General features: G+C 37.7%; 1 protein-coding gene across 5 annotated transcripts; it reads left to right on the forward strand.

Moving 5' to 3' along the window:
- Window positions 1–5: 5 nt before the first annotated feature.
- LOC139964777 (uncharacterized) lies at window positions 6–9,480 on the forward strand. Of its 5 annotated transcripts, none has more exons than XM_071966738.1 (4): window positions 6–139; window positions 1,338–1,395; window positions 6,679–6,812; window positions 7,889–9,480. In XM_071966738.1, exons 3-4 carry the CDS (start codon window positions 6,726–6,728, stop codon window positions 8,756–8,758), a joined length of 957 nt encoding a protein of 318 aa, XP_071822839.1. In that variant the 5' UTR covers window positions 6–139; window positions 1,338–1,395; window positions 6,679–6,725; the 3' UTR covers window positions 8,759–9,480. The 5 variants fall into 5 exon arrangements, with proteins under 5 accessions (XP_071822839.1, XP_071822838.1, XP_071822837.1 ...); XM_071966737.1 differs by lacking the exon at window positions 6–139 and adding an exon at window positions 657–975; XM_071966736.1 differs by lacking the exons at window positions 6–139; window positions 1,338–1,395 and adding an exon at window positions 4,212–4,324.
- Window positions 9,481–11,276: the final 1,796 nt, after the last annotated feature.

Raw genomic sequence — 11,276 nt, forward strand, 5'->3', positions numbered from 1 at the left:
AAAATTTCTCCCTGAAATTTCGGCTAATAAGTGTGTATCAGTCAAAGGTGTGTAAGGATATGTCCCCGTTTCGAGTTAATTCTGGAGGTGCAAAATTGGATACCCGAAACATAAAGTGACGAATACTAAAAACCAAGGGGTAAGGCATACACAGACATATTATTTTTACAGATAGTAGGCTAGGGCGTCGATTTGAGACCGATTTTTTTTGTTTCAAATTTGTCAGAGGTTCAATACAAGTTTTCACCGTTAATCACATGTCTCTTTCAGATACTCACTCTTTGTAACAAGTGAGGTGAAATTTATCATTGAATTTGAAACTGTTATATACTACTCGTAAGCTAATAAGTTTATTGATTGTCACGAATAGGTATGCAGTTTTGAAACTATTTGCTATGTGATAATGAGAAGGCATGCAGCCTGAATCACTTGCATATTAATTTACATGCAACTGCCATGAGGACAATCTTTTATACTTTATATTGAATTTGGCCTGGTAATATGGTACGCATCACCAACTTTTCTAGTACTCTGTGCTTGGTGGATCATTCCACTCATACTTCTCTAATTTTTAAATTCTGGTTAAGAAAGCGTTATTGAAAGGGCTAAGGGAGTTGCCAAGAAAGTTTTGTGAAGGAAGACGGCTCCGAATATTAGCCGTTGGGAGTTAGGAATTTGGCTTCCTTGTTTCAGCCACCGGATTTGGCATCGTGAATTTGCGGCCAGTAATCTTCCTTGGGGTCCACGGAATTGGCTCCATATACCACTCACCTTTATTTAACTTCAATTTGGCTCTGCTATTAGGGCCACCGAACGTTGGGAGGCCGTTGGTTTTGCCACTAAACGACTGGGGACAGAACATGTTATAATTTTTGCTCAGTCTTAGCCGTAAAATATGTGTAATCTGCAAGAGGTGATATAAGGACATATCTTACTGGTGAAATTACCGAGAACAAGCCGTTCATCTTGTTACCAGTGAGTACTCTTATATAATTAGGCATAAGTTTGTGTAATATTTGTAAGACTAGCAATTCAGTATATGCATAATTAATACCGGTAATTCGCATTTCGTTTGCATAAATTGCCAAAGGGGCAAAACTGAAGTCAAATACAGTCAAACGAATTTGAAGATCAGTGGTTTATACCAAAATTCAAAACATACAAAACGTTCTCCCATAAGTTACGTCAAAATTCCCTGTATTATTAATATATGGTTAAGTTAAATAGCTGGAAGAGAACTGTCTAAACGCCGCGTTGCAGCTTGCGTGCTTGGAATACCTTAACAGAAATTCCATTTTCTGATATGTTTCTCTGCTTTTTTTTTATGTCGATTCAAGGTACTGAACACGAAATATCTCAAAATCCAACCACTTCCGGGGCCACCAAGACTTTCAGGTAAATTCCATAGAAATGTTTCCCCTTTACATGTATTTTGTGTTAAAAATTCTCTATGGCAGAACAAGGAACAGCTAGACCGCCACGAGGAACTCCCTTTACCCCCACTAGGGCCCTGAAATACATTCCAGAGAAATATAAGTATATTCTTCTTTCTGACATGTATTTTTGTGCTCCAAAGTCGTTACAAGAACTATGTAAAACTTTCTGAGGACCTGTACTTCCAGACAAGAGCAGTGCACGGTCGTTATTATACAGCACCTTGTCGTTTTGTTAGTTTTTCGAAACGATCTTCAGTTAGTTGTTCAGCTGCAATTCAATCTCGAAATCGGTCTCTTGAAAATGGTGAATGAACGAATGAAATGACATTCAAATTTTGTCAGTGGCACTCTGCCAGGACGTTACATTGATGACTCACACTTAATCTGAAAATAACTGTTCTGCATACTTGTCTTCATACACGCCTAGTCCTTTCTTAATTATGATTTTTACCGTTACGTTTTGCATGGTATGTGGAACTAATCGAATTTGAAATTGTTGATGTTTGACACTAGTACGATTATTTTGTCAAAACTGTATTCTTTTGAAGGGAGTGTACGTTATTTAGCACATATAGCATCTCGTTAAAAAGGTAAGCATTCAGATTTTACAATTTTTTAGCGTTTAACGTTGTAATTTTGGGATTTTGATAGTTTTACCACGTGTGTCGTCTTTAAGATATTCCTTCATCACTTCCGTCACGGAAATAAATACGATGCTTTGTGGCTTCCGTAGAAAAAAAAAACTTCTAACGTCAGGGAATAATGCATTTTTCAAGGAACGCCAAAGGGTACTTCAAGGCATTGTTAACGAAGAAGTACACCGTATATAATACACTGTTTACGGTTAACACACGGTATGGATAGCGCAATGATCCGCTTTATGAAATTTAAGATAGATCAAAGTGCATCTAGTAAATACGAATAATTTACAGGTTGGGAAGCTTCTTTTTCCTCAACCAGCGGCCATTTTCTAACTTTACGAGGTGGGCAACATTGGATTTTTTTCACTCCATGTAAGTATATAATATGTTCAACATCGTTAAAACCACTGGTTAGGGCCTATGTTTTTGTTTTTAATGCAAAACCAAACACTGAATGTAGAACAAGTTAAGTTTTCATTGAATCCAGTATATTTTACCAAACAGGGACGACGTGTAAAGCTGCAAACTTACGGATACAAACTCAGCTCCATATAATGCACTTGATCAGAAGCATACACCAATTGGGTTTTAAGATGTACCTCCTTCTACAGTTCTACCCTTACCCCGTAAATATGTTTCCAAGAAAGAAATTAGAAGAGAGGTCCACGCGCATATATAAGCTGCTCAAATTTTCGGCGATTCTGCGAAATTTTAACAATTTGTATATTCGAAGTTCCACAGATTATGACATGTATGAAACAAAGAGATCATCTTATTGCCTGTCATCTTCTTTGCAAAGATCCAACTGAATGATCCACATCTTGAGGCAAAGTACATCTCTATAAAGGCAAAGGGAATGCAAATACCCCTATAGTTCATGAATACGATCAAGTATTTATTGGTAACTGACTGCAATATTGTAACCTGACATATTTCTTCGGCGGAATGACGTTTATAACCTTTGAGTAAGATTGTCACAGGTGTTCTTACGTTCATTTAGTATGTAATGCTTTATATAGATTGAAAGACTATTAGAAAGTATTATTGTTTTGTTTATACATCCACTAACATATATATCGGCAGAGGCCATATTACTTTCACCCAATTTTAACTGTTAAGGTGAGGTGGTACTGTGTGACCTCTCCACCCCTTAGGATCTCACTCCTGAACCATAGCCACAGTGAGAAAACCACTTATCTCAACAATCTAAATGATAATATGACATATAGTGTTTTCGGGCACATGACCCCCGCCCCCGGTTTATTTCTTAAACAAATGACTCAAAAGTGACCATTTCATTATATAGAGTGACCTATTTCAGGAAAAGTAGGCTTTTTCCATTTCTGTTATTTAAAAGTGCCCTTTTGCTATTTCAACATTGCCCTTTTGTTGGAAAGGCATATATGATTTTGATGAAACATGTGCAGGGCTGTTGAAAAATTAAGACAAAAGTAGAAAACTTGTCCATATGTGGAAATTTAAGGCATCCATGATACTTGAACTTGTGTAAGGAATGCAGAGAGGATCCATTTTGTCGGGAAGTTTTGAGGTAATTGAAAGATATGCCGTCTAAAATCAAACTCATAAGAAAATCCTAATGCCCCTCAGGGCATAATGCGAAGTTTGCGACCACTCTGCAGATTAAACCCTTTAGCTTCCACGCGCCCTGACGTTAAACTATATCATCGTTACATCAAATAAACGAAGTGTTATTTGGTCAGATATATAGCAAGGTAAATTATAAATCACATTAAGCATGAATACATGCCTAACATCGATTGCACGTATATGTTTATGGATTCAGTGTTCTTTACAAACTGCCTTACTCTCTTCTGTTTCTGCTTCATTATCTCCTTCATCTCTCTACTTCAATACTACACCAACAAACTCACCGAATAGAGTAGATCACCAATCTTTAAACTGATAAACTACAAGCTATAAGTATTTACTTCTGCAAGCTTTCTATTAAGGCTTAAAGAATGTAAACGACCAAGACCCGATCAATATTGCGAAACCCATTAAGGTGTTTTGTAGCGGTCAAAAGGAGAATTTACCATCATCATTGAAACCGAAACAAGAATATTCGATTTGTACCTGCGCGTGAAAGATCAATAAAGTGATAATTGTTAGACCTGAGCCAATGAGGTGTTGTAAGTTTATTTTGGAGTAAACGTATAGTGCTACTAAGGCGTAGAGACCATCACACTCATTACAACATATTCTATCATCTGGGGATACACTCCGATGGTAAGTATTATTTTCGTAAATATTTGCATCTGCACATCTTCGGAAAACAGCTTTTGAAGAAAGTCAGTCAATATAATTTCAGCCTTTCAGAGCTGTAAGTTTTTGACATACAAATATTACAACCAAACGTTGTGCACGTTCTTATAGTTGACCGCAAATGAAACATAAACGGTTCTTACACGATTTAGGCAATAAATAGGATACCTTCAGTAAACATGTCTGACTGGTAACATAGGAATATAATCCACAAGACGTTTTAAATAAATATTCCATTGAAATTGTACCAAAAGCGAGCTCAGTTGAATAAAACGAGTATCATGTAATATATGCAGCATGTGCAAAACAGTGTTTTGCTTGTTTTAAAACGTGAAGGACTTTTTCTACTTTAGAGGTTGATGTACTTGAAGATGATGGACTCATATAGTTTGTAGATAATTTATAAGCTCTAAAGCCATTGTAGTGAAACTTAGAGCCTTGTACCCAGTTGAACGCTAATAAACCTCAAGTGAACAAACCTCGAAACGAAATGTAGAAAAGTTGAATAAAAATAGCACAAGGATGCTTTACCTCGTAAATATATATTCTGTTAAGCATTTTCTTAGATTTTTGCAAATGCCTCGAATTAGTGTCAAATTAGTGTTTAGACAGTTTTGAGCAGCATCATGGTTCCACCCAGTCTTCTCTTTATCTAAATGCCTACTAACAAAGTCCCTATACATTTGCTGCACGACCTCTGTCGCGTATATATAACGAAGCTTCTTGAAGAAAGTATTTCTCCGATTGGACTCTATTGGTTCAGTGTTAGTTGAGGTATACAAAACCACGTAACAATGTACAGATAGCAGAGAAGAACATTATATTATCCAAAATAACACAATTATAGCCAAATATGACTACTATTACACACGTAAATATAGTCTATAAAACTAATAAAAACCAAACATTTTTTTATATTCTTGTTAAATTTCATGATAAATTTACGAAGTTAATTTGGAATCACTTTTTTTACAAGAAAACCAGATACACACACGTGTCGCTTGATTACATGGCTCGTTGTTCAGTGGTGTGCACATGGGTTCAAAGGTCGAGGGTGTGGGGTGCGAATTCAAACTTTCCACCTATACTGATTAAGGGTTGGGAATAAACTTTTGTGGAATGGCCAGAGGCGAATGAAGCATTTTATACTGAGGGGATCCCCTGGGGTATTTGAAGCCGGCTCCTATCTCAAATGGTGCAAATGTGAGGCAAATTTATGTCTATATAATTAGCTCTAAACGCAAACTTGTGTTTATATAAATAATGATAAACTCCAACATTTCCCCACTGATTAAAATATAGTAACCTTAACCTTAATCTTAATGGGAGGGACACATACGAATTAACTATTTTAAAAAGGAGCAGTGCAGCCATGGTGCCATTGGAGCCGACTCCCATGTAAGGTCAAATGGTGCATTCTGGGACATATTTTGGTTATAAATTAGGTCCATAAGTAGCTTTAAACACAAGGTTTTGCCAATTAATCTATGCATGAAGTTGAACGGGGCAAAGAATGCTAAAATCCCTCGACTGAACTATTTCCCCCGACTGGGAGGGGGGGCGGCATGGACCCTCCCCGTTTGTAAAGGCCACTTTTGGTGTCAACGAGAAAGTAAATTATTGTAGGTTGTCCCTGAATATGAACAATTGTCAACATTGTCAACAATCATGATAACTCTTATATTTCGAACACACATTTATACAGTAGGCCTAGAAACCGATAAAGGGAAACTAATATGCCAGAAGATGCTGAAGCTTCAATACTATTACACTGTCAGTGTGTGTGGGTGCCGTACAAAAGTGCAATACTCGGACAATACTCGGACTCGATTATCACATTCGCAGCCTGATCGATAATAAATAGACTTACGGTAGTGGATGGGCTACTTGGCAAAATAATGTTCAGTACTAGGCCTATTAGTATTTGCATTCCTAAAGTAAAGATTGGAGTTATTAGCTCCTAAGCATACCTCGTTATACCTCTATATACTTAGATAGAGTCTCTGATATGATATGATTGGCCATTGTGCAAAGTAACATATATTTGCCCCACTTAATTATGTTGCATTATTTCATTGTCACATAGTAAACTATCTGCCATGTTGACACACGTAAGCAAAGAAAGAGTACAAACTATATATGCTGTTGGTCCACTTCTGTACAATCTTGAGTGTCCACTTAAAGTAATAACCTATTGATCAGCAGAGAGCCTATGTAAAGCAAGTCCATACTAAGGCCAATCTTTTGTTTGTGTAGGTTGACTTGTTGACAGGTCCATACTCTGTCGGTACAGAGTTATCTGTTTTGCTCTTATACAGGTTTATGTGATTCCAAACTGGATATTCATGGTAATGCGGTTGAACTAATGGCTGATGAAGATGGTGAAGAACCTCTTCAAGACGGAACATATGATTTCCTATTCCTTCAATGTCAAGATCTGCGCCAGGAGCTGGTAGGTTGATTTCATTACAATAATCGCTAGTCGATCACTGACAATACTGCTTGTTGGCTATTATACTCAATCATTTCACTCGAGTTGAAGCGGTTATAATTATGTTGGTTTTTAATGTAACGTACACTTACCTATATATTGCTCATCATAGGCTATTCGTCAATAACTACAGATTGGTTAACTCGCCGCTCAATTTGCTCTATTACTGATATATGCCCTCGAACCGATCAACAACACCTCGCAGGCGTCTTATCGAGTGTCATTCAATGGTTATATTTGCCGATATATTGATCTCTACATAAGTTTGAAGAAAATTTAGCATTATAATTTTAAGTCGAGATTTTGTATTTTCCGCCAAATTTGCATAATACCGTTTATGTTGCATCTTTAGTAAATTGTAATGGTTATGTCGTTACAACCTCAAGAAAGCAATGTTAAGCACGCTTTGGACAATGCTCACTTCGTAGTCTTGCGTATTCGAAAAATCACATTTGTGAAAACATTATACTTTCAGTAAGAAGGTCTACTATATATATAGCTTATTTAGTGGATCCCCTTTGCTGCCACCTTTAGAGCAATTTGTACCATTATTTCACTGAATTGTTTAATTTTAATGAATGTCAATTCCACGTGGACGTTATTTGAAGAAAAAAAAACAAGAAAAACACAACAAAATCCCCTAAAAGGAATTCGTAACTAGGCATATTGATTATATTTCATTTACCACTTCTTTTTAATCAAACAATTATGAGTGCGCCAGAGTCAATCTTTAGCACCGTTAATAATAGGCGCGTAAATTCGAGTTTCATTATCCAGGGGTGTGATTCGACATTCGATTCGAAAGACCGTTATTGAATAAAAAGAAATTTTGTAAAAAGTTTGTAATCCATCCGGGATTCTGTACAACCTGTTGAGGGAAACGACGGCTGCTAACGGTGAGGTGTGGTGGGTTATTTTCCGATTTACTTCTTTTCCGATTTTCATTAGAAAATTATGCGCTTATAGGTTGACAATCAGTCTTTCCAACTCATTTTTAAAAAAAAATTCTATTTCTATTTTTTTGCAACTCCTTATAGGAAAACATGAAGGAAGCTCACCGGTTGATCGTTCATGATATAACTTCAATCCGCACAGCGTTTAAATTATTGGTCCAGGAGGCTCAACAGCAGAACCCTGTATGTAATACAGAGCCTACATCAGAGTACAGCACAGACTACTCAACGGAGACAGAGGAAGTTACTAATCTAAACGAGAATGAAGTATACAACACGCAACAACGGACACAAGAATCTACATCTCAAAAAAATAACACTAAACGAGGAAAACAAGTCAAAGTTTTACACGACTTCCCTCACATCGGTAGGACACCACAGCAGATCCCAAATCACTACCAGCCTCGCCGAAGAGATAAACGCAGTTCGAGTTTAGCTGTTGATGCAGGAAACCAATTGTATAGCAATGATCAGAGCGGGTTTTCAAATGGTGCAAGGTACAACGGTAGCTCGTCGATGCGTCGATTCACGGCATTACCACATCATTTTGTATCATTAGAGGAAAGAAATCGACGGCAGCGGCCAGATGTGCTAGGAACACTAAACGGAATAAATAATTCCACTTCTCGTCCGAATCAAAGGAGACATTCTGAATTTAATTCTCGTCAACAAGACATTAGAACTGGATTAGGTCCAGCATCTAGGAATTACATGGATGAAAGGCGAGGTTCACTTAGTGTAGAAATGTACCGCCGTACAAATACATTAAAGTCCCAGCATATGAAGAGTCCAAGAGCATCAGATGACATCAGACGAAGTTCGCTGTTTAATAATACTGTGGCTCAAAGACACGGTAGTGTATCTCTATCGTCACCGTCCACAGGTAACATTGGCACAGTGGGAGAAACGCTGACAGAAGACGATCATGAAGATGAAGATAATATTTATTGGTAGTTGACACTTATAATTACAGAATCATCGATCATCATGGAAATCAGATGTACAGTTAGGTATAGAGAGGAAACGGCATTAAGTCACCACCATAGTATGTATACCTGCGACATGAACAGACCGGGACGGAATGCTCAATATTGGTTGGCACAATCCGATCTGACCGTTCTATACCCCCGTTCTACTGTAGGGCCTATCCAGAGAGAAAATGGTACCTGAAATGGGTCTTCCACCACGATCTGGAATTTTAACAAATGCTAGATTGCCCTTAAGTTATCAGATCCACGTGCTTCATTAATAATATTAATAAACATTATGAAACGAACGGGAGCTATTAAAGAATTAAAGCTTTAAATACCATTTGTATGAACGTATAGTATAAGCAACATGGAAGCCATGGCGTGAGTTTTGTAGTTATGTACGTCACACTGCGGAAATTTTCTAAATGTAAGGAAATGCAATTTGAAAGTACATTGAATTACCGTGAAGTAACGAACCAACAGTACTAATTTATAGGAGGATTTAGACAGAAATTGAGTGTTTATACATGTCAACAACTGATAACGTCGGCATTTCTATTTCAGTTCTAAATCGCTAACGTTTATCCTGGTTTTTTATAAACTTAAACAACCGTACATGAAACTGTAATTTTCATTTCGTTTACAATACACAGATCCGAAGGACTTGAACACTTCAAATGAAGACGCTTTAATTAATTAATATTGTTTTATTTTTTGCGTTGTCTCTTATTACTGTTGCTCTAATGCAGTGGCGGGAAATACCCGGTGGGGACGGGATCTTCCCCCCAAGAGGAATTTTAGTTTTGTTGATAATATGATGACACAGTAAGGACATTGGAAGCTTTTCGTTCATAAAAGTTTTGACTGGGTGACCCTTGACATTTGACGTTGACAATCAAATTGTCAGGGATTTTGCACGGAAAATGCGATATATATTGGTACATGAAATGCTTAATAAGGGGTTAATCAACGGTCTAGCGTGCGTTACTCACAGGATTAATGCACGATCGGGGGATACTGCAAGCGATGCACGAGGGCGCAGCCCGAGTGCATCCAGCCATAGCATTAACACCGGAGTGCATTAATCATGTGAGTAACGCACGCTAGACCGTTGATTAACCCCGTTCATTCATACACTACCATTTGTGTCGGGGGAAAATCATAAAACAAAGGTTACATATAACCAAAGATTTATTAAAGTGATGCCCCGTAATTTTACCGTGCGTTACTCGCAGGATTAACCACGGTCAGCTGACCTGAATGGACCAATAGGATTTAGGAATCTTTACTAAGTATGAATGAACAACTGTTTAATACCCGATTGAAGCATTATTTCATATTAAATCTGGCGTCATTGCAGAGAAATAACTTTCAGAGGCGAGAAATAAAATAGAATACCATACACTGACTGTATGTTACACCTAATCAAAATACTTCGTACTTGGCAAGATACGGTATATTTTATCCAGTATTTATCTCTCAAACACTGAGATCAACTTTCAATCAATTTAAGTAAAAAGGAAAGTGTGACTGCATGCTCCCGGTAACGGATATACTCTGCGCCGATTTCTTTGAAGCAGGAACTGTGGAGATGGGGTATATACACAGAGGCAAGCCTCTCCTCCACCGTTGTGAAATACATGCCAAAATGGCCCCTTGCCATATATATTACTGGTGTTTTAGGGCCTTTTGTATATAAGAATTCACAATGGGGTTGGGGTGGGGGTGGGTATGGCAATTCAAATAAAGCGACCTTAATCCATGTAAGTATCAGAGGCGGATACATGATTTTAGAAAGGCGGGATGTAGTCGACTTTCGCGTGGCTTCATGCACGGAGACGGCGTACAGTGGTGGATGACGTCACTTAATGATGTCATTTAATAAATATTCAACAGGTAAAACAGCAACTCCAAGTATGCGGCTTACTTGTATAGTTGAGTTGGTACGGAATACACAGGGTAGACCTACTAAATTGTCGGAAAGCTTTGGCACTTTTGTGGTTTGACTTCTCAAATGACAGTCTCGTTTCCCACTAGTAACCCTCGAAGTTCCCCCACCCCCATTCTTTTGGGAGGCCACATCTGGAATATTGTAATGTTATTTTTGGTTCCCACATCTAACAAAGGACATAAACAGTATTTAGTGTGTTCAACGTAGAGCTACACACGTCTTGGGATTTGTCTGGAGAACTATGATTATTGTGACAGATTACGCGCACTGAAGTTATACCCAATTAGCAATGCTGAAGAAAGAGAGGTGATCTAATTCAAACTTATAAGATTGTTCATGGTTTGGAGGATATTGAGTGTAGCAAATTATTTACCTTAGATCAATCTGCCAAAATCAGAGGGCATAACTACAAGATTGACAAGAAGGATTGCAAGCCGAATTCACGTCTCAACTTTTTTTCTTACCGAGTTGTTAATACATGGAACTCTCTTCCTGTGGTTGTGGTTTCTGCAACTTCAGTGGATGATTTCAAGGAAATGTTGGACAACCA

This window comes from Apostichopus japonicus, chromosome 23, assembly GCF_037975245.1.
Source record: "Apostichopus japonicus isolate 1M-3 chromosome 23, ASM3797524v1, whole genome shotgun sequence".
Classification (NCBI taxonomy): Eukaryota; Metazoa; Echinodermata; class Holothuroidea; order Aspidochirotida; family Stichopodidae; genus Apostichopus; species Apostichopus japonicus.

Excerpts from the sequence above, each read along its gene's own strand:
- LOC139964777 (XM_071966735.1), top strand. Across the intron at positions 6,813-7,888 it reads AAGATCTGCGCCAGGAGCTG|GAAAACATGAAGGAAGCTCA; the intron begins GTAGGTTGATTT and ends AACTCCTTATAG.